Here is a 23,149-nt window from a genome sequence, read left to right as displayed (position 1 = left end):
TCATGGAGCAGAAGGAGAGTCTAGCACAGGGAAGCCTCGTTAGGAGCTCCCGCAAGATTGGGGTGACGAGGCAGCGCCCTCTGCACCCAGAGTGTCACATACAAATTCTCCTAGGACCCTGCTCCTAGTCCTCCAGGGTAGGCTTGACTGTCCCAGGATGGTGTGAACGCAAAGTGGCTCAGAGAGGGTAGGTGACTTGCCTAAGGTCACAAGCCAGCAAGTGACTTCCCTGGGCTGTGTGCCATGTGGATCTGGCCCTGGCATCCAGTTCTTGCCAGCACTGGCCTCAGCCCATCAGGCTGGGCGGGCCCTCAGGGCTCTTCAGCCTCCCGTAACGTCCTCCACGGCAGGTCCGGCCAGCCTCCGCTTGCACGCTGCAGTGATGGAGCTCTCCTGGTCCGTTTCTGGCTCTTCGTGGCTGTGGACCTCCTCAGTACCGCCTGACTCCCCAGTGGGTCAGGATGAGGGAGGGGGTGGGGAGCGGGGCCCGCCGGTCTCTCAGGCTCTCTCCATACCCACCCTCATCCATCTCCCTCTACAATCAGAAGGGGCGTTGGGGAGCCCATGCAATGCCTGGCGGCCAGCCGCCTCTTTGTTAGTCTTAGCTAACAAGCTGTTTATGGGTGCGACATGACACCTGCTTTCTCTTTTATAACTTCAATAATTTATGGGCATATTAGTGGCCAGGCGGCCGCCCTGGGTCCCAGCCAGACGGGACGGGGCGATGCAGCCGGGTGCCTCTGCCGATATTTACTCTCTCCCACCATCAATTATTAAGGAGCTCACCTTCATTTTTGCACATAATTACATGCACCGTGATGGTTCGAACTCCCCTGCTCTTAGTCCCTCTGGAGAGGGGCCCAGCCTGCCCGACAGGGCTGAGCTGGCAGAGGGACCCAGCTGGTTGGAGAATGCAGCAGAAAGACACCATACCTGGGAGACAGATTGTGGTAGCCTCAGCTCCGCACCCCCTCTCAGCTGAACTAGAACTGCCTTGGCCGGTGCTGGCCTTCTTAAGAGCCAGCTGTCTGTCCCCACCATCCCAGGGTCAGGGTTTTGCACCTGCCATTCTCTTGGCTCAGACACTGTCCCCGACTCTCCATAGAGCTGGTCGACTCCTACTTAGCCTTTGGATTTCAGCTCAGCCATCACCACCTGCTGGTTATCTGTTCTGCCTCCTCTGTGCATCTCCTCACACTCTCCTCATCTCCACCTGGATCACACTACATTAAGTCTTGCACACTAGACCATGGGCTCTTTGGGGCACAGAGAATGCTGTATCAAATGTTTACTGAGTGTAGGAGTGAATGGATGGGTAAAGGGATGGATGGATCCCCCACCTCCCTCACCACCAGTGGGCCCACTGAAACGCCCATGCCCTCCCCTCCAGGAAACCTGTCTTGGTTGCACCCACCACACATCTCCCTGTCCTTGAATCTCCTCCAGGTCCTCATGGACTGGGTTGGAATCCCCCAAAGGACAGAAAAGCCTGGGCCCTCCATCTAGCCCCCAGCACCAAACAGAAGGCAGGTGAAGATGGAGGGAGGGCAAATTCTGACCATCTCAGCTCTGTTGCTGACCTGGGGAAGTTACTGGTCCTGTTTCCTCACTGGCCATATTGGATGTGGAAGGGGGCATATGGAGATAATAACGGTTCCTACTTTGCTGGGTTGTGGTTGAGGCTTAACGTGAGATAATTTATAAAAGCACCTAATACAAGGCCAACCATGTCATAGGTGCTCAAGCAATATTCCTTAATGTCAGCCATTGTCTGTGAATCGAACTGAAATGTGTTGAATCGAATCTTCTTAGTCACACCTTCTCTTGTCCACACCTGCTTGTTTTTAGTCTCCTCTGCCATGTAGCGGGCCCCAAGCTTGGCTCACGGGAGCCCTGAAAATATTCCAGATTGATCAGTCAAGACTCCCAGCACCTCAGTCTGTACCTACGAATCTCTCCCATGCTACAGAAGAATAGACCGAGGCCAGGGAGGTGATGTGGCCTCCCCCAAGTTGATGGCAGAGTGAGGAACCGAGCCCTGGCCTCCCACTGGACTTGAAAGCCCAAGAATGTCTCCCCAGAGACCCTCCACTGTAAGAAGGAGTAATAGTGGAATAGACCCATGGGACTGTTAAGGGGATTAAATGTGTTGCTTAGAACCACCGTGTCCACTCAAGTTGAGTGCCTCAGAGTGTGGGGTTCGGGATAGGCAAGTCTCTACCTCTTCCCTTCTTCTCTCTCCAGAGGGGGCACTCCCCTGGAGTTGGTATTGAACATATGCATGTTTTTAGACTTTGCCTATATATGTAGTGTCCACACACAGTTTATAAGGTTTGGGGCTTGTTTTAAAACCCTGTATGAACAGTACCATCTTGTACATATCTTTGGGGTTTTTTTTCTCGGCATTGTGTTTGCGAGCTCCCCACGCCGGCGCGTGTAGCTCCAGCCGTCTCGGTGCTGTGTAGTAGTCCAGTGTGGGGTTACGTGGCATTTTGTTCATGTTTTCTCCTAGTGGTGGGCATTTAGGGTGCTTCTAGTTTCTCACTAGTACATTCTGCACATTTGTGAAAATCCCTGTACTTGTCTTGTGAATGTTTCTCCAGGGTATATACCATACAGTGGGCATCTTTTCAACTTCTCTTGATAACCACTAAGTTGCGTGCCGCCTCAACTTGACTGGCAGGACGCACTTTGCCTGAATTATCTCAATGCCCCCAGCCACGTTGGGAGAAAGAAATTTTTTGCCCATCTCACGCATGGAGTATGTATTAGTTATCTATTGCCTCATAACAAATCACCCCAAAACTTAATGGCTTTAAACAACAAATCTGTATTATTTTACAGTTTCTGTGGGTCAGGGATCCGGGTGAGGCTTAGCTGGGGGCCTCTGGCTCAAGGGCTGTCACAAGGCTGCATGTCAGTCATCTCAGGACTCGACTTGGGCAGGGTCTGCTTCCAAGCCTGCCCATGTGGGTATTGGCGGTTCTCAGGGCATCATGGGGTGCTGGTTAGAGACACCAGTTCCCTTCCATGTGGGCTTCTCAACAGGGCAGCTAACAATACTTGGCACCTGGGATCTGTCATCACGAACAAGCAAGTGATGGAGAGAGGGTACCCAAGACGAAAGCCAGTCTTTTTGTAACCTAATCTCAGAAGTGATATGCCATCCTATTCTCTTCATTAGAAGTAACTCAGTTAGTCCAGGAGCACCTGGGTGCTCACTCGGTTAAGCGTCCGACTTCTGCTTAGTTCATGATCTCACAGTTCGTGAGTTCGAGCCCCATGTCGGGCTCTGTGCTGACACCTCAGAGCCTGGAGCCTGCTTCGGATTCTGTGTCTCCCTCTCTCTCTGCCCCTCTCCCGCTCGCTCACTCTCTGTCTCTCAAAAATAAACATTAAAAAAAAATTTTTTTAAAGAAGTAACTCAATTAGTCCAGCCCACACTCAAGGGGAGGGGATTGCATAAGGTGGGGGAAATGCCAGAAGGTAGGGACCATTGGGAGTCATCTTAGGGGCTGCCTATTACAGGGCGACTGAGGCTCAGAGAGGTACAGTGACTTTCCCAGGGTCACACAGCAGTTAGAGCCAGAACTGGAACTCAAGGCTCTAAGGCTAGACACCCGAGCCACCACCGCTGCCTTTGACTTAAGTTAATAACAGGTTCCGACTTAATAAACAAGTCTGCTGCACAACAGAACTCAAGACAGGCGCTTAATGAATGGATTTGCTAATAGTGCTGCCTGTTTGCACACATTAGCTCAAGTGCCCCCCTGACATGATCCGTGGGGACAGCCGAGCCCAGGCTCTCAGGAGAGGCTGCTCTGCCAAGCCCAAGGAGCCAGGGGGTGGTCCCTTTTTATAAACTGCTTTTTGTGTTTTTTGTTTGTTGGTTTTGTTTTTGCTCTCAATTTCATCATTTGGGTGTCTTCGTGGTTTGGGTTTTTTTGTTTTAGTTTTCTAGTGGAGTGCACATTTCCCTGGGTTTTAAGGAGAGCGAACTGCAAGGTCAGGAACACCAGGTATTCCCCTGGAGGGATTTCGGGTCAGCAGGGCTGATGAGCCCCTTCATGGCCCCAGACGAATTTCTTGCTTCTCAGCTATTATGGGTGCAGCAAGCGGGCACCCAGCCCAGCAGGGCCCCGTGGCCAGGCTGAGTGAGGGCCAGTCCCCAGACCTTAGCTCCTTACAGGGCTTCTGCCTTGGGTCTCCCAGGAGCCTTTTGGTTTCCCCCAGTTCTCAGGGCGATTCCAAGCAGTGGGGGCTAGTGCCTATATTGCTGCTAGATAAGTGAATGTCACAGGTGCGAGAACATTTCCAGTGGAGGCATGGGTGACCAAGGCCCCGAGATGAGGGGAAGTGAGAATTGAGGACTCGTGTGCCCCTGCTCCCATGCCCTGGCCTCCTTCTGCAGGAGAACCATTGGTCCTTCCTGATTAGTGGATTTTAGTGGAGTTTAATTTGCACACATCAGCCCCTCTGGAATCAGGGCTCTGGGCTCTCTGCAGAAATTGGAGGAGACACAAGATCAATCCCTGCCTTCAGGGTGTTCCTGATTCTCAGAGGACGAACTTGGTTGAGGCCTCTCCTAGTGAGAATGCTGAAAGGAACCTTAGGGTGGACCCCTGTCTTTACAGAGGAGGGGCTGCAGGGTCAAGGAGCAGAGAGCAGCCATGACAGTGTAATAACCATTTATCAAGCACCTACTGCGTGCCTACATTTATCAAGCACCTACTGTGTGCCAGGCCCAGCATCAAGTACTGGATATATATGAGATCCTCACACTATCCCCCATGAGATGAGTTCTACTGATACTCCATTTTCCAAAGGAGGAAACTGAGACCCAGAGAGGTACTCAAGGATACAGAGCAGGAGACTGAGGTGCTCAGAGCAGGCTTCTGGAAGGAAGGGGCCACACAGAGCCCTGAATGGAAAGGGAAGAGGGGAAAGGTTGGAGGAAACGGGTTGGGAGCCTGAGGAAGCTGTCAGTGGTAAGACGTGCCTGAGTTGGGGGCTGCCATGGAAGAGGGTACCCTAAGGAAGTGATGGAGGGCTTTCTACACCTCTGCCCTTGGAGTCTTGGCCTCAGCCTTGGCCACAGTGGGTATCCCTCCATGTCGATTAGCACATGTCCACATCCAATGGAGCCAGCCACTGTGCAGAGTCCCCTCCAGCTGGGCCCCAGTGCCCTTCCCTGTAGTCGGCTACCCCATGCAGGACCCAGAAGACAGGAGCTGGGATGCACCGGGACGAGCGTCCTTTTACTTGGAGGTTCCTGGGCCTGACCCTCTATAACATGCCTAAGTGCGACCCTGGCATCCCTGAGTCCCTTCTGGCTTGGGGAGGGGCTTAAGAGGGGGCAAGGAGGTCCTAACCCTGGCCACAGCTCCAGGCCCGCCTCCTAGGGGGACTTTCCTGCCAGCCCCCCCACAGGCCCCCCGTCTCCCACCCGCTTCCGCAGCTGCACCAGCGCAGGGCTCTGACCTATGGATTTTCTGCCACTTCCTGATCCACTTCACTCCAGCCTGAGTCTTTAGGACTTCATTATACCTGCGGCCTCAGCAACCCCAGCATAGAGGGCTGCCATTGCCAGAGGGGAGTATGGGGCTCCCGCTATGGCTCCCGGACGGCTACAGTGCCCCAGCTCCTGGGATTCAGCCTTCTAGGAACTCAGGGTCCTTCAAGGAGCTCCCTCTCAAGGCCACATCCCATTCACCCCACTGTCTAGGTGGGGCCACAGAGCCCTGAGCCCAGAGACACCACCACCCCACCCCTGCCAACCCCTCATTACCCAGCTGGGAAAGCTTTCACCCAGGAAGGGGCAGTGGCCCCTCAAGGTCACACAGCAAGTTATTAAGAGTGCTTAGCATCAAATCTGTGGCATTAAGTGGGACATGGGGTCCAGCGCCTCCACAGGGACCTCCTGCTGGATCCTGGCTCTATCCTGCTCCCAACCCTGCTCCATGCCCTGTGCTGCCTGCCCAGCCCCCACCCGCCTCCCTGGCTCCTGGTCTCCGTTTTTCTTGCTAATTAGAGGTCTCAGCAGTGACTCCACTGTCCCAGCCATTTTAGAGCTGTCATTAATTTCAAGTGGCTTCAGAAATAATCATCATCGTAAAACCCCGCGAGCTGCTGGGATACAAGCAGGCAGCACCAGCACAGAGCAGGCATACAGGCAGGCCTGTGTGTGCCACCCGTTCCTTCCTGGGCCCTGGGGAACTGGCCCTTCCTCCTGCATCCTCAGCCTCCCAGAGTGGGGGAGAGCAGAGCTTGCGCTGTGACATCAGACACATGCTGAGCTTCGAGGCCCAGCTCTACCTCTTACGAAGTGAACTGGGGCAAGATACCAGCCCCCCCAGAGCCTCGGTTTTTCATCTGTACAATAGGGATGGCAGTACCCATCTTGAAGTGAGAAGTATATAAAGTATAGCTCAGAGCCTGGCTTACAATAGGAGCTGAGTAAATGTTAGAGGGTGCTGTCCCCTCCTCCAGAGTCCCCTGGCAAACCCATTCTAGTTTCTCTGCTTTGCTCTTAACCACTCAGGCTACTGCAGGCTGGCTGCTTCTCCCAGCCAGCAGCTCCTGCTTTATTGGGACCTGCTGAGTTTTCACCCTGAAGCCGGGATCTGCTCTGTGCCCACCCAGGTAGTTGTGAGACAGGTAGTTTCAGGCCTGCTCTTGGGAGCTCCGATTGTAAGGACAGAGAGGAAGGACACTAGGGCCTCGCTTCTAAGGCCATTTCAGTTTGGGGAGGGGAGACAGAACAGAAGAGAATGGTCTTAGTCTGGTCTTGAAGCACAGGTGGAATCCAGGCAGAGGGCTCACCAAGCAGGTGAACCAGCAAGGACTAGGGCCTGAAAGTGTGGGTGAACATTCTTCAGCTGAAGCTCCAGGGTATAATCCCCTGGTTGTGTCAGTTAAGCCTTGGACCAGGCCGCTGCAGTGTGTCACGTTCTCCATGGCCCTGAGATCCCTGAGAGGGATCTCACTAGGAGCTATTCCGACAGCTCATGCAGAGACCTCTGACTGGGTGAGGACCCAGTGACAGACCTCCTCGCCCTTTTATGGGGTCTTTGAGTGACAAGGGCAGGGGCCAGCACCCTCACCAGGCCCATGCTGGACCCTCAAAAAGGCCTTTTCTCCAAGTTCTTCCCCTAAATCCTCCCCCACCCCATTGTTTCCATTGATGAAACAAAACGAGTGCTGCGAGGGGTCACTTCTCTTGGAGAGACCGGAAGGGGGAATGGCCTGGATACTGTGTATCGTGGAGAACTAAGGCTGTGGGGCAGTTCCTTCCAGACGTAGCTCTCTGGTCACTCCTGCTGCCTCAAGGCTCAAAGGGATAATTGTGGGCCCCAGAAGACCCCGTCCCCGGACGCTGACTTCCTTAGCCAGTATCTGGGGTTTGGGGGTGGGGGCAGTGGGCTCTCCCCCATTCCTCCTCCGAGATCACTGAGGCGGGGAGCAGGTGAGTCGGGGGCGGAGATGCCGTGGCCGCGCTGGGCCTGCGTCAGTCGCCGCACCAGGAATAGCCCCCGCCCCCGCCCCCGCCCCCCAGCGGGTCTGCGCGCCCGCCGGGCGCCTGGCGGAGCCTTTACGCAGGAGCTAGAGAGCGTCTATTCCTGTCGGGCTGGTGGGAGGAGGCGGCGCGGGAGGGCGGGAGCTCACGGGTAACTCACCAGCAGCCGGGGTGGGGGAGCCAAGGAGCCTGGGAAGGGGGTCCAGGCAGCTGAGAGTTGAGGGGCAGGGAGCCGCCTGCGCTGGGCTCTTGAAGGGACAGGACACCTGTGCCGCCTCCCCTCTTCCCCGCCCACCTGTAAGTCCTTCTGCCAAGCCTGCCCCCTACTGGTTTACTTAGTTCTGGAAGGCGACTCGAATTCCCATTCTAGGCTTTACTAGCTGTGTGACCGCGGGCAGGTCCTGTAATCTCTCTGAGCCTGGGGTTCCTTCTCTCTGTCACCGGGGAACAACAGCGCCTCCTTGGAGGGTTGTTGGAGGATGAATGTGGAGTCCGCGCCACAGCGTTGGCACCTGCTAGGAGGGGCTCCAGCTAGGCCTAGGATGAGGATGGACATAGTACGGAAGACAGGGGATGGTTTTTCAGGCAGGACTGTCCAGACAGTGGTGTGGCAGTGGGACTGAGAAGTACCCAGAATCTGTTTAGCTGGGACAGAAGGTTTGTGCAACTCTTTGGGCTGTGTGTGTGAGGCTGAACAGTGGAGATACAAGATGGTGTTGGGAGTAAGGGGAGACTCCTAGCCCCTCCGTGCCAGCCAGTATCTGTTGAATGTCGGGCAGGCTCTGCTGGGGGCGGGGGCACTGGGAGCAGGGTCCTGTTGTTTGTCTGAGAGACTGAGAGGCCTTGGGTCAGCCTCTGCCTCCCCAGACTCAACTTCCTTCTTGACGTGCCAGAACCCCTACCCCTGTGGGGTACACAGCGTCAGGGGCACTAATGCGCTAATGGGCTGTGAAGAAACAGTGAAGAAGGGTCGAATGTGCCTGGTGGTGTCAGCATGGATGCTTATTCTAATCAAACTAGCTTAGTGCGAAAGGACAAATGGCTTTCAAGGAGGTGGAAGGGACGTGGAAGCTGGTGAGTTCCTAAGGGTGGTAGTTAACTCTGCAGACTGCTAAGACACCACCTCCAGTTGATTCTCTTTGCATATGCTGATCAAGAAGGATCTGGATCTCTGAGGAGAGGTCCCATTCTCTGGGCCCATCTAAGTCTGTGGCCCCAGCCCAGAATCCCCTGGATCTTTGGGATCGGAGGGACAGCGGGCCCAGACTGAGGCTCTGCGCTGCCCTCTGCTGGTCTCTGGATGCAGTGCGGGTGGCCAGAGCCGGCCATAGCAGCCTGCTGCCCTCTGCTGGACAAGAAGCCAGGTTGGGCGGGGACCCGGGCTGCAAAGGGCGGGGCAAGACCCCTCTAGGGGTAAAGCAGCGGAGCTGGCGCGCCTTCCTCGCGTTCCAGCGGAGCTTCCCTCTCTACCTGCCCGGCCCCCAGGCCGCCAGGATGTGGACCCTATAGAGATTCGCGAACATTTGGAGAAGAGGGGCAGGACAGAGGCTCCGGGCCTGACCCTTCCCACGCCGTCCTCCAAACAACCCTAGCTGGGTGGGGAGCCTTGCCCGTTCACGTGCATGTGTCCGTCCACACGGCAGTGTGCAGTGACCCTGGGTAACACGTGTGAACACACTCACGTGCTCACATGCACACGTATGTGGCCACACAAGAGGGTGCGTGCACATACTCAGGGAGGACCGTAGCCCGGACTCCCCTGGGTCGGGCTGGCCCGGGACTCGGAGGGGCGCGGCCGGTGCGGGGCTCGTGCTCCGGGGCGCGGGCTGAGGCGCGAGCCTGGCGCGCCCCTCGCCTGCGTCCCCACTGCCAGTTTCGTTGCCCCATCCGTGCAGGGCAGTGGTTGGGGCGCTCCTCGCTCTCCGCCCCCTCTGCTGAAAGAATACTGGCCCCCCACCCCACCTCCCCCCTCCTTGGTTTTGCGGCCGCGCCTTCTCCTCCCCCGCCCGGCTCCCGCCGCTCGCTTGCTCCCTCCCTCCCTCGGTCCCTCCTCCCTCCCCGGCTCGCTCCTCGCTCCTCACGCTCCCTCCCCGCGCCGCGGCAGAGCGCGGAGCCCGGGCGGGAGCCGGTGCGGGAGCCGGAGCGGGCGGCCGGCGACAGCGCAGGCGGCAGCGGCGGCGGGTCCCGGCCCCGGCCCCGGAGCGCGCGGAGTCCCCACCCGCGCGGCTCCGGCCCGTCTCCCGGCGCGGGGCTCCGAGCAGCATGCGCGGCCGCTGCCTGCCGGCCTCAGCCCTGGCCCCGGCCCCGGCCCCGCTGCGGAGCGCGCCTGGCCTCGACCCCGGCCCCAGCGGCAGAGGCGGCGGCGGCGGCTCCAGGCCGGCCCGGGGCGCAGAACCAGGCTCTCCGAATCCGCGTCGCGCGTCCTGAGCGCGCCCGCCCCTCCGCCCGCCGGGGCCGCGGCCTCCCGCCTCCCCACTCCCGCGCCCTTGCCCCGGCCCCGGCTCCGGCTCGGCTCCCGCCCGCTTGGGGCAGACAGACGGACAGACAGCCCTGCGAGGGCGCGTGGACGGCCGGGCGGAGGTGTCGGACGAGGAGGAGGAGACGGAGGAGGGGGCTGGGCAGGGGCTGAAGCCCGGCGGGGGAGACATGCGATTGGTGACCGAGCCGAGCGGACGGACGGTGCGCCCGACATGCAGGTGAGCCCGGCAGCCGCGGCCCAGCCCCGAGCGGGCAGCCCCGCGGCACTCTCCCGTGCGGGCCGCCGTTGGCCCGGTTGCGCCCTCCTGGGGCCGCGGGGCACCCCAGCGCCACCCAGATTCCTCTTTGGGGTCACAGATCTGACCCTCCTCAAGCCGCAGAAATGGAGACTCTTCCTTTCCCTTTTCTCCCACCCCAACAAATTCCTTGTTGGCTAGCTGGCATCCCAGAGCTGTGGAGGGGCCCTGCCGGGTTCCTAGTCTGGCTTGTCCACCGTCCCCCTTCCCCTTCTGAGCACCATTCATCCTGGAGGGTAAGCCCCTTGTTCAGCGGGGTGGCTGCCCCTCTCCTTAGATCGCAGGTACACCCCCCCCCCCCCCCGTACCCCTAGCCAGCGCTGGGCACTGGCTAGCTGGGGGATGCAGGCGAGGGACCAGTTTTCTCCACGGGCTCCAGCCTGGGCACCAGCTCCGTCCCCTGATCAGGAGCAACCCCCTTCCAGCTCGTGCCCAAGGAGGGGGGGGAAAGGTGAAATGAGGGGTAGGAAGAGTGCAGGAGAGGGAGTTGGGATTGTGGAGGACCCAGGAACCCTTTAGGGGCCTCCCTTTGTCTGTCTTCAGCCCCGGTTTCTCACCTCCTCCTGCCCCACTTTTCATTCTGAGGCAGCCGGTGGGAGGTGGGAACCAGCTGAGAAAAGGGAGGTGAGGAGGGAGTGTCCTGTTCTGCCTCCCCACTCTCTGTGAGGTGGCCAAGGCACCCACAGAAGATGTGTCCCTCCAGGTGGCTTCCACTTTGAGGAGGGGTGGGGCCAGGCCCAGTGGACAGTCCCCTTCCTGTTCCTGCCTGGGATCCCAGCCCAGAGCCATCGGTCCCTGGTTGTGCTGGAGGCATCCCCCTTTGTTCTCCTGGTCCTGAATCTGGTGGGGGAGAAGGGGTGGGTGGGAGTGCTGTGGGAGTGCAGGAGGCCCTGAGGTGGGGGGCAGTGCCATCTGGGCCAGCCCCTTCCCTGCCAGCCCAGACCACCATCCGGCCCTCCCCTGCGTGGCCTGGGCGGCCAGAGGGTGCTCAGCCCAGCCTGGCCCGTGGCTCTGGGCTCAGCCCTGCTGGCCATTATGGCAACAGCTCCGGCATCGGTGCCTCCCATGCCCAGGGAGCAATGAGCTGGGGCACCCAGGCGGCATAGCGCCTGGGGCTTCCCCACATCCAGGGAGGAATGCCGGTGAGGGAAGAGAGGGTCAGCAGTTTCCAGACCCTTTGTCCTTATGTGGGACCTGGTCTGCCAGGACAGCTTGCCTGCTTTCTCCCCACTGCCTGAGGCAGGAGAGAGGGAATGAGGTTCCAGAGGGGGAGACCAGGAACTCCCCGGAACCCAGATAGGGACTCCGGGCAGCACCCCTATGCCCCTATTGGAGGGGGGCTTAGCAAAGGTGAGGGTAGTCCCCCCTGTGATGCGCTCTTTGTCTCTGTCTCCTCCCCTACCCCCTGCCAATGAAGTATGAGATGGGCCTTGGTCAAGGCTGCAGTGCCTCCAGGGCCTTGAGTTAGAGTAGGTCTTCAATCCCTGGGGCCAGATTTGGGGGGATGGGTGTGTGCTTAAGGCCCAGGAATCTTGGCTTGTGGGCTGAGGGCCCCTGTGTTGACCAGGGAGAGACTGCTCTGCCCCTGGCAGTAGTCCTCTTTGATCCTAGTAGTCAGATGCTCTATCCCCTGCCTCTGAGCACCCGTTTTTTTCCTTTACTAGATATTGTTTCCTAAAACTCAGCATTCCGGAGGGACACCAACAAAACCCAAATCCCAAATGACCGGAAACCTCCTGTGGCGGGCCGGGGTGGGGGGGTCATTGTTCTCATAAAGCCAGATGGGATCCCTGGTACCGGTGACGGCTCATCTGGTGCTGCTCTCCAGGTGCCCACCAAAGCAAATGGCTGGCGGATCACGACTGGGGCTGAGGGTACGTTCCTGGGGAGAAGTGAAGCAGTGCAGTGATTTACACCGGGTCCCATGGAGGCGTGAGGCGGCGTGTCATATAGTCCTGTGGGGCTAGTGAAAGGCCAGGGAGGGGAGGCAGTAGATGATGGTGACTTCAGTCAGAGCCTCGCCTTGCTAGCCAGGGTCTCCTGGTCTAGCTGTCCTCTGTGCGGCACTCTATGGAAAGATGGCACCTCCCGGCCACTGGGTTCCTCCCCACCCACCCGCCTTCCCAGTGGTTACCCATTGATGGCTCTCTGTTCCCTGCCCACCAGTGCCTCTATACACCCCCCTATGACCTGTCTTGCTGTCTTGGTCAGGCATCCCTACCCAGAGGCTCTCCTCTCTTCTTCTCCTGGCCCCTCCTCGAGGGAGCCTCCTTGTACCTCAGCATCTCTAAGTTACTGATCCCCCTCCTCCAGGCACCCACAGTGAAGAACCATTAGGTGCATTGGTTTGCACCTAATACTATACCAGCCAAATTAATTCATGTGTTTATTTTACACATCCTGGCTGAGCTGTTTAGCTCTGGACTAGGCCCTCTTATGGCTCCCTTGGATTGCCTTGAACACCCTGGGCCATCTTGTCCCCATCCCCTGGGCTCCCCTGATTGCCCCTGGGATAGGGAAAACACTGGGAGGCACCGGGGAGCAGCTATTGACTGGTGGCAAGGACTGCCTGGAGGGGACACAGTGTCCTCAGCCTGTATGGATGGACAGAGCTAGGTGACATCAAGGGTGCCCCAGGTGGGGTACTTAGCACACACAGGCACTCAGAGAAGGATGGGGTTTGTTTGTGGGGGCTGAGGTAGTCAGGGGTCCACCAGAAGGAGAGAGACTGAGTAGGTCCTGAGGTGGTAGCAGACTTTGCAGAGACACAGAAAACAGAGGATTCCAGAACTGGGGACGGTTCTTTGTAGAAAGAGTGTGGTGAGGCAGGTTCATTTCCAAAAGCATTTGAGGCATTCTTGATACTGACCTCTGTTTATGCATTGGATGGATGGATGGATGGATGGATGGATGGATGGATGGATGGATGAACGTCCTTGGGTGCTGTGGGCCCAGTAGAGCTCTGCTGCCCAACAATCTCATCTTCATGTTTGCTCGGTTCCTTTGATGTTACTTTATAGTGAACTTGTTGAGTGTGGACCCTGGGGCCAGATCCCTGGTTTCAGATCTCAGCTCCACCTCTGCCTAGTTACTTAATCTCACTGGGCTTCAGTCTCCTTAGCCACAAAGTGAGGATAGCAAGAGTATTTACCTTTAGGACCGGCAGGAGGATTAAGTATGCTAACATGCCAAGTGGTTAGAACAATGCCCAGCATACAGTAAACTCTCCAGAAATGCTCACTACTCATAGTTTAGATCAGTGATTTGTTCACAATCTTTTCCCTGTAACTGGTGCAAAGACTTGATTTTATAGCTGAGAAAACTGAGAGCCAGAGAGGTGGCATGACTTTCCCAAAGCCCCCAGCCCACAAAGCTGTCTAGAATGCCTTCCTTCTGACCCCTGGGGCTCAGGGCTCGCTGGTCTGGGCATGGCCTGGTGACTAGTTAACGTGCGTGGCGTTAGTGATAATGATAATAGAACAAACGTGGCAGCCCTATTCCCCAACCTGAACACCAGCACTTTAATAATGATGTACATCTTCCATGTGCTTCTCCTCACTTTATTCCTGGCCTCTTTCTCTGAGGCAGCCACTATCCTAACGGTCTGTTTAGCATCGCCTTGCCTTTTTAAAAATCATGCATTTTAATAGATAGACATTGTTCCGTTTGTATTACTTTTGAACTTTGTGAAAAGAACCTGAAACTGTTTGCAGCCCTCTAGAATTTGCTTTTTTTCTTCAAGATCGTATTTGTAAAGCTTCCTCTATATTGTTGCGGATAATGGTAATGTAGTTCATTTATTTCCACTGATGCATAATGTTATGTGGTTTGAACATAACACAGTGTATTTATCATTCTTTTATTGATGGGCCTGTGGGTTGTTTCCCTTTTTGTTCTTACAGACAATACTGCCGTGAACCTTCTTGTCCTGTCTCCTGAGGCAGCGTGCAGAGTGTCTTGGGGCACACAGCTAGGAGCAGAATTGCTGGGCCATAGGGCATGTTCATATTCAGCTTTACTAGAAAATGTGCCAAAGTGTTTTCCAAGTTGGTTGTACCATTTATGCTTCCCCCCCCAGCAGGAGAGGAGTGTCGCCACTGCTCCCCACCCCTGCCAGTACTCAGTATGGTCAGCCCTCTCGGTTTTTACCAATTGATTGAGTGTAAAATGGTGTTACATTGTGGCCTTGGTTTGCATTTCTGGAATTCAAGGTTTCTGGTGTATGAAATGGGGGTTGAGAGGGCAGCAGCCAGCGTGTAACAGATGCTTAGGAAGCGATTGTCCCTTTTGTACGTCAGCATCTCCAGTTGTGGGGTGCTGTCTGTACAAGCCCTGAGCTCAGGGAGGGGCAGGAGCAGTCAGGAGGATTCCCCAGGGAAGTGGCGATGAAGGAGGAGGAAGCAAGGAGAGATTAAGTTCTGCACAGTTAAGCCAAAGGAACCCCCGTGGTTCTGTGTTCACCCCCAGGATGGGCACGAGGTGATCCTAGCTTTGGAGAGGGGGAGAGCCCGTGCTTCATTATTTTAATAATGCACAGCCCATTTTAATAATGGCATTGGTGAGTGCTTAATAAGAGATTGGTGACCTGGAGAATGAATACTGGATGGAACAAACGTATATTTGTTCTTCTTCATTCTCACCTCCTCGGGGAGTCCTCCCTGATTGCTCTTGCCCATTGCATGAATGAAGGGTGGCTGAGCAAGGTCGTTCCTGGATGTTAGCAAGGTCCCCCCCAGGAGGCCCTCTGTGTACCCACAGAGGCTGAGAAGCTTGGTGCTGGCAAGGTAATTTGAGGCTGCTCCCTCTGCCAGCCTGGTGCACCAACGATTGATTCCAGGCCGCTTTCCCCGCCCAGACCTGGGCCCCTGGAGCTGGTTAGAAACGAGCAATGGGGCTGGCGGAATAATTATGCCTATTTCATGTGACACCCAAATTGATTGCCGCCAGGGTGACATTACCAGGCCATTGTTCCTTGTCTCCAACCTCTTATTACATGTTATTAGGGTGTGTGGTGTGTGTGTGTTTTTCTATTTTTTCCCATTTCAGGGAATTAATCTCTCTCTGCCACCTCCTCTGCTTCCCCCTCCAGAGAACCTGCTCATGTCTCTGCGAGGGAGTGGGGCCCTGGCCAGCATGCTTCCTCTGCCCGGCCCAGCACAGGGCTGGAGATGCAGTTGGGAGGGACTGGCCATCTCACGTCCCTTTACTTAGGTGCGAGATGGGGGTATCTCAGAGCTAAGAGGGGCTGCTGAGGTGTGGATCCTAGCTGGCAGAGGGGTTTTCCTGCAGTGTCCCTGGTCCATAATGCTCTGCTTGCATACCTCTGATGGCAGGCTACTCACTCACTACTCCCAAGGCAGATCTTCTATCCTGAGCCATCTGGTCTTCCGTTCGATACCTCACACGGAGCTGAATGGGCCTCCCCTAGGATTCTGCCTGTGGGTTTTGACTCCACCCTCTTGGCTTGCACTGGACTCTTTGCACCCTCTGCCTTCCCCTTAGAGATTTGCAGAGATGCCTCTCCCCACGCGTGGGCTTCTCACGAGCAGGCAGCTGCGTGATGGCAGCAGTCGTGCCTGAGCAGAACGTGGAACCTGTGTGTGTCTGACCAGAGGGACGCCCCACCCCTTGATTCTGACTTCCGTGTACCAGGTTGGGAAAATGGGTTTTGGCAAGGGGTTGGACCAGACTCACTTGAGCAGAGAGGGCTTTGAGTAGTCAGTGGTGATAGAATGGCAAGAGGTTTTATTTATAAAACTGTCCATGTTATAAAAAAAAATTCACTGGGCCTCAGTTTGGATGTATTGGGGGTTGTTTTTAAATCTTTTCCCCTTCTTGAGGCAGAAATAACTCAAACCTTCACTTATCCCTGATCTAGCCCCATTGTGGTATCCTGTCTGGCATTATGTTGGGGAGAGATGCTGTAGTCAGGAGGCTGGGATTCTTCGTAAGCCTTAGCCCTGAGATGCTGTGGGACCTAGGACAAATCCCTCAAGTTCTTGGGCCAAATTCCCCTCACCTGTGTGGTGGTCTCTGGGGTTACCATGCCTATAGAGGCAGACAAGTTCAGTAACCTTGGGCAGGTGAACTAGTGGCTTGAAGGCTCAGTTTCCTCATCAGTGAAGTGGGGTTAATGCTTCCTCCCTCACAGGGTATGTGGTGAGGGTTGGTGGGGTCATTCCGCAAAGCACTCAGTATATGGGTTCGATATAAATGTCTCTTTCCTTCCCTCTCTTTGAATTCTCTGCCTCCAGCCTTGAGAGGGCAGTGTGAAGTCTGCTGTCCCCTTTTCTGAATAAGGAATTTGGAGCCCTGAGATATAAAGCCATTTGCCCACACTCATACCGCTCAGTAGGCCCTTGAACCTGAATCTGGGAAAGGCAGTATGCAAGCCTGCTCAGGACAGCCTTGGGTCCAACTGCCTCAGTCCTAATCCCAGCTCTGCCATCTGTTGCTGTGTAATTGGTGGCAAACTGCATCACCTCTCTGTGTCTCAGTTTTCTGATCTGTAAAATGGGGATAATAATGTCAGCCTAATAAGATTGCTGTGAAAATTGAACCAAGTTCACATTTGAGTTCATATTATGCTAGCTGTTTGACCTTGAGCAAGTTATAGAACCTGTTTTTGCTTCTGGTTTTCCCATCTGCAAAATGGGGATAATAACATGGCCTACTTCAACAAGTTGTGGTGGCAGAAATGAATTATTTTTTTTTAGTTTATTTGAGAGAGAGAGAGAATATGAGAGAGGGAGGGAGAGAGAGAATCCCAAGCAGGCTTCACACTGCCAGCACAGAGCCCGACACGGGGCTTGATCTCACGAACTGCAAGATCATGACCTGAGATGAAACCAAGAGTTAGACACTCAACCAACTGAGCCATCCAGGCACCCTAAGAAATGAATTTTTATACGGCAAGTGCTTAGAATAATGCCTGGCACACAAGAGGCCCTCATTATCATTATATTTATTAGGTCTCTGGCCTTCCAATGCCATACTGTTGCCCTCAGCAAGCTGCTCCCTGCCCTGGGCGGGCCTCTGAGGCTGTGAGCTCCTCCTCATTCAAGCTCAAGGCTGATGGCCCTCCCAGGGCTGGTTTCCAGGCTTCCAAAGCCTGAGACGGGCCCATCTGAGTTGTTCCCAAGGTAGAGGAGCCCTGAGGACTGGGGCAACCAGTATGCATGAGGGGATCTGCTAGGCACCTCCCAAGATGGCCTGGGTGGGGGATGGAGCCAGAGGCTTTCTGGGGCACCTCCTTGCCCCTTTGAGCCTATGTTGGTATCTTAGACTCAGAGAGGAGGTGTGAAGGGAGATGTAGGGGTATGGGACCTGGGTTTTCCTTGAGCCCCATCAGGTCACCACATGGGTGCTTGTCTACCCCTCCTCGATCCTGGGACAGCTCCAATCCAAGTAGGGGTGCTGCCCACTCAGGTGACCTCAGTACAGACAACTAAGAAGCTTCCTAGAACCAGTGGCTTTCTCCCACTTCCCCCAGGACAGCTCCTAGCTTCCCGGCTGGACTTTCACCTCAGAAGAAGTCTGTGAAGAGACAGGCAGCGCCCAGAGTGGTCCAGGGTCACCCAAGGTCATATGGCAGGGCAGGTGCACAGTGGGCCCTGATTGGAGCCCAGGCCTGGGACCCGTGAGCCCCATGCCCTTTGCTTACCCAGAAGAGGGCTTTTCTAGGCCTTGCCCCTCCCTTGCTCCTCCCCACCAAGCCGGCCACTCCTGGCGGGCAGAGCCTATACATAGAAAGCTTTAAACACTAAGATGCTTTGACAATTAAAATTCATAATTTATCCTAAAAATGGCCTGGAGCTGTGGGCTGGCCGGAAGGCTAGCAGCTCCTGAGATCAGCTGTGCTCCGGGGGGGTGGGCTGTGGGGTGGGCAGAGGCATCCCTCCCTCACATGCAGGGGGCAGGTGCTTGCCTAGGGCCACACACAGAGGCAGCTGGCCTAGCCAACGGGCAGGCAGTCACCCCGTGCCCAGTCAGCACCCTCCAGCTCGGCTGCGGCTGAGAGGCCGGGTGAGCACCTTTGGGAGAGGCTTGAGTTTCCAAATTCGTCTAAGAGATGGGGCTGGCGGCACTGGGCAAGGGAGGGTGTGGAGTGGTGGGAGGAGGGACAGCAGGCACACACACCCACACAGGCCACCCCCCTAAACACACACACACACACACACACACACACACACACACACGCCCCAGGAGCCCAGCAACTCTGCCAAAACCAAGAGCAAGAGGAAAATAAAGAATTATACACAACAAAGGACATGACCTCAATTTTCTTCCAGGTTGATTTTTCTCTCCCTGTGGGGGGCAGCTGCAGGAGGAGGAGAAGGGAGAGGGAGAGGACAGGCCAAGGCGGGCAGACCAGCCCAGGAGGAGACAGACAGAGGCTGCCATGCTGCCCGCCCGCTGACCGCACAGACAGGATTTCTCCTGCCGGAGGCCAGCCTGGGCACCGGAACCTTCCTCTCTTAGGGTTCCCCATCCACTCAAACTCCCTGTGCCAGGGGGCAGCCCTTGCCCAATTAGGCTGGCCAGGGACTGGGTTTCCCCCATTAGCTGCTCACACCTTAAACTATTATCAGTCATTCACACCTCAGCAGGGATTAGCCCTAGAAAGCTAGAATGGAGTGGCTTTAGAAGGAGCCGGGGAGGAACCATCTGGATTTGGGGTAGGAGAGAAGCAATTAGGAGTCCCTGGGTGCTTTCCACCCCTGCACACCTTTGCTAGCATATTCCCTCCCTCGAAAGTGCCTTCCCCCTGCTCCCTTCTTGGCCTGTGGAAATGTATTTGTGTTCAGCCTGAGCTCTCATGACACCTCCTCCTCCAGGAAAGCCCTAGGAGGGGCTGTTCTCAGGAGTTGCTTGACTGGCTCTCTCTGCCCCTTTGAGGATGGGTGAGGTTCTGTCAGCCCTGGCCCTGCCCTGGGGGTTCTCAATCTGGGGGACACAGAGGAGGCTGCAGAAGCTCCAACAGGGAGGAAGGGAGAGAGCGAACACAGCAGTGGCGGGCGCTCCTCGGACACCGGACACGGCAGAGATCAGAGGGGTTCCCAGAAGGGTGACCCCTTCTTGAGCTGGATTCTGAAAGCTGAATGTGAGAGCTCTGGGCACGTGGTGGACAGCCAGCCATTGCTAGGGGAGAAAGACCCCGACCTAGGGTGACTGTTGAGGGCTTTGTAGCCAAGCCTCATGCCACCCCCACCTCCACCCCTCCCCCGGCCACACGGCCACGGCTGCCTCTGAGCCGATACTACCCTTCCCACTAACACACTTCATCCTTTCACGAAATGGATCCAGTGGCTCCATGTCCTGGAGCTGAAGGCAAAGAAGGGACCCCAGGCAGGCGGGGACTTGGGGACAGGGCAGGCCACGAGGAATCTGCCACTGTTCTTTGGTCACCCTGCATGGGTGCCTTCACTTTTCTGAGTAATCCAACCTACCTCATGGGGTGGTGGTCAGGACAGGAGATGTAACGGGCCCAGGGCTTGGGACATGCAGCGTGTGCACAGGAGCTCAGGAAATGGGAGTCGAACCTGTGGGGCAAGCTCTCGCTCCGTGTTCCCCTGACCCGGGCCAACCTTCCCTGCCCACTGTCCCAGGTGCCCGTCTTTCTCCTCCGTGTTCTCTGACTCTCTCTTCTCCTCCCTGTCTTTCCTGCATGGCCCTCTGTGTGTCTTTTCTTCTCTATTGCTATCACCTTTCTTCTTCTGCTCTTCCACGCATTTCTTGGTGGCAGAGCTGGATAGGGCCGTAGGCAGACGTTCTGATGCCCTCAGCCCCCTCCCCAGGTCCGCCAAGTCCCTCGTCCCTCCTCACTCCCTCCTGCTGCAGACCCAGTCGTAGTAGGATGTCAGGACAGGAGGTGAGGGGGCATATGCCCACCTCATTTGCACGAGGGGCAACAGCCCACCGCGATTGCTCAGGTCACAAAGCCAGGCTGACACCCAGAGGCCCCGAGCCCCCAGCAATGGCAGCGGGCACCTCCATGCCAGGGACCTTGTGCCTGTGTGTTCTGGGGAGCCCTGCACTCCCTGAAGAGTGCTGAGTGGAAGCACCATGAAATATTGATACCATAAACCTAAAATGACAAAACCTTCCATTCTGTGCTGCAGCCCACCCCAAATTAGGTGAGATTCTAGCACGGACAATGGCAGCAGGCACAGGAGAAGAAACTCAGAGTGTTCAAAGTGCACAGTCGAGGAACAGGTCGGGTCTGGGGGGCAGGGCGCCTACCTGAGCTCTCTAAGGGCATACCCCCCCTCCCAACCCTGGGGTCTTCCCCAGCACTGCCCTGACAGGCCTGGCCCTCCCTGCTCTGCCTGTGTGTCCAGAATTCCCGCTTCACACCAGGCAGCTCTCAGGCAGGCAAGCTGACCAGGGGGAACAGAGCTCTACTGCCCCCTAACTTTGTGCCTAGGCCTGAGGGCGAATGAATTCCCTTCAGGAAGGCTGAGTTCTTATCTGTCAAATGGCTACAAAATAATCTCTTTTGAATGCTGCCTTAGGAGATGGAATGACCCTCACCCTCTCCCCAAGTCTACTCACGGGTGATCTGATGCCCCTTCTGTCCCCACCAGTCCCCTTTCCCATCCTGAGCCCCACAGGGGACAGCCCCACTGGGGAGCCTTTCAGATAGATCCTTCCGGGCCCGGTGGAACTGCAGTTTGGGGCCTGAGCCCCCACTCCTCCTCTAACCAGGTTTGAGAATGTTGACTTTCTAGCTGGTGAAAGTCATTTTCTGTTGTGGGCTCCCTCAGAGAGCCTGGAATCCAGCCCCTCACTGTACTGGGAGGAAATAGACCAGAGAGGGCAGGCCTTGCCTAAGGTCACACAGCAGAGTAGGGGTGGCCGAAGAACCATTTGGGGCCAGAGTGGGGAGCAACTGAGCCAGGCATATATGCCCCAGGATAGGAGTGAGAGTGTGATGGTGGAGGCAGCCCTTTGCAGATCAGGTCTGACAGCTCAGCTTCTCTCACCACTCTGGGATCGGGAGGGCTCAGGCTGCTGTGGGGTCTGAACATTGTGCCCCGGGCACAGCTCTCCCTTTGCCTGCCCACCTGCCTGCTTTCGATGTTTATTCCCTTTGTATTTATTGGTCCAATTTTTAAACTCTTGCCCTTGTGGGAAGCCCTTCAGGGGGCAAGGATCCAAAATAAAACGCTGATTAAAATGCATAAAACACTTCTCTGCAATTGCAGGAGTAACCAGCGGGATTCGCCCTGCCAGGAAGGCAGGAGCACACTGCCCACTCAGCAGTTCTGGTGACCCCCTCAGACACAGCCCTGTCAGCACCCCTCAATGACAGGGGCCCCCTGGGGGTGTCAGACCAGGAGACTAGGCCCCGTGTGCTGTGCTCCTGCCGTGCCAGCTCGGGCAGGCTTCTTAACCTCTCCAGGCCTCAGTTTCCCCACCTTTCAGGACAGCCACATGTAAAAGGTGAGGGATGAGGCAATTAGGAGGATGTACCCTTCTGAAGCTATCTTGGTCCCGGGGAGCATGGCCTGTCGTCTGCGGGTCTAACTGCCAGGCCGGAGTGTGGCAGCCACACCAAGCAATGCTTTTCCATCGACGTATGTGAACTCTCCGGTCTGTCATTGCTCAGCGGGCCTGCTCACTCACAGGGCCTCAACCCCTGCACAAACTCTTGCATACATTCTTTCAGAGGACACTCCTGGGCGCTGCTCTGTGAGACAGAAGCACCGTGACTGTTTGATCCAGGATTAAGCATACATCATGGGCGCGGCGCCAGGCGCTGAGGAGCTGAGTGTATTTGCTTCTTTGTTCAGGTTCCCAGGAAGCTCTCACCTTTAGTCGCTATGCATGACTTTGTGGGATTCTTTCCTCACTGGCTGGCTTTATCTTTTTATCTTGTTGCATAATGTTTTCTGTCAGTTGTCTCAAGTTATTTTTAGAACAAGGTGTGCTCTACAGCAGTTACATAACGTCACTACTAATAAGCGTAAGGTGCTTCAGTGTCGTGGGAAAGAGATGATTTCTGACTGCATAGGTTCCGGATGGCTTCGTGGAGGAGGCGACATTTGGAAAGGGAGGTCACAAAGGCTGCTAGGGCAGGAGGCTGGGAGAGTCCTCCAAAAGCAGATGGTTTAGAGCCAGGACAAGGTGGGGACACCTGGGTGGTTTCACGGAGCAGACTGGTGGCAGAGGAGTACGTGGGTAGGTTGAGGCAGGGTGGTGGTGGCTTTGAATGCTTTATTCTCGTGTATGTGAGGGACTTATCAGCGTCTCAGGTGCCCTGTGCCATTTCTGTCCCCCCGTGAGTCCTCAGCCCCCTCTCCAGCAGCCCCCACTTCGCCCACCAGCCCAGCCCTGAGCTGGGCGCTAAAAGTCCTATTTACCTCTCCGGGTCCCCAGCCTCATACCCATGCCGGCCCCAGCTGCCGGCGCAATTACTTATTGATCGCCTGTCAGGATGTTTGCTTTTCTGGTGGGTGACTGGAGCATGTGTGGCTGTGGAAAATGGCCTGGTGGGGGTGGGGTGGGGGAAGCTGAACCACAAGAGTCTGGAGAGAGGATGAAAGGGGCTGAGGGGAGGGGGGTGGGCAAAGCCGTTGGGGATGACAAAACCTTGCAGATTCCATAACATGTCAGTAACACCCAGAGCCCTCTCAGGTTAATCAGTCACTTAGTCGATCAACAACCAGGGAGCACTGTCAGCCCTGGGAGACTGCGGGAGCACCGGAAGTTGTGTGGCATGTCTCGCAGACTAGAGCTCTGGTCCCAGATCCACCCCCTTCTACAGGCTGGGTTTCCTTGGGCAGTCACAGGCTCTTTGAGCCCCCCTTGCCTGAAGAGTTGAAGTGTGGGTGACAAGACCTGTGGCCTTGAAAGC

The 23,149-nt window shown here is 56.2% G+C and overlaps 1 protein-coding gene across 5 annotated transcripts in view; it reads left to right on the top strand.

The window, feature by feature from the left end:
• Positions 1–23,149, top strand: part of LINGO1 (leucine rich repeat and Ig domain containing 1) — a 195,239-nt gene that overhangs the window by 167,715 nt on the left and 4,375 nt on the right. Inside the window, exon 1 of one of the 5 annotated variants that reach the window (XM_060617976.3) lies at positions 9,540–10,212. The exons of the other annotated variants lie outside the window; for them this stretch is intronic. Coding sequence (XP_060473959.1) covers positions 10,207–10,212 — 6 coding nt within the window. The 5' untranslated portion in view covers positions 9,540–10,206. Of the gene's footprint in view, positions 1–9,539; positions 10,213–23,149 lie in introns of those variants that run through there. 5 annotated transcript variants of the gene reach the window in all.

Source organism: Panthera onca, chromosome B3 (genome assembly GCF_046562875.1).
Source record: "Panthera onca isolate mPanOnc1 chromosome B3, mPanOnc1 haplotype 2, whole genome shotgun sequence".
In the NCBI taxonomy this organism is placed as follows: Eukaryota; Metazoa; Chordata; class Mammalia; order Carnivora; family Felidae; genus Panthera; species Panthera onca.
The sequence above is the reverse complement of the archived record's forward strand: the minus strand, read 5'-3'. Positions and strand labels throughout refer to the sequence as shown.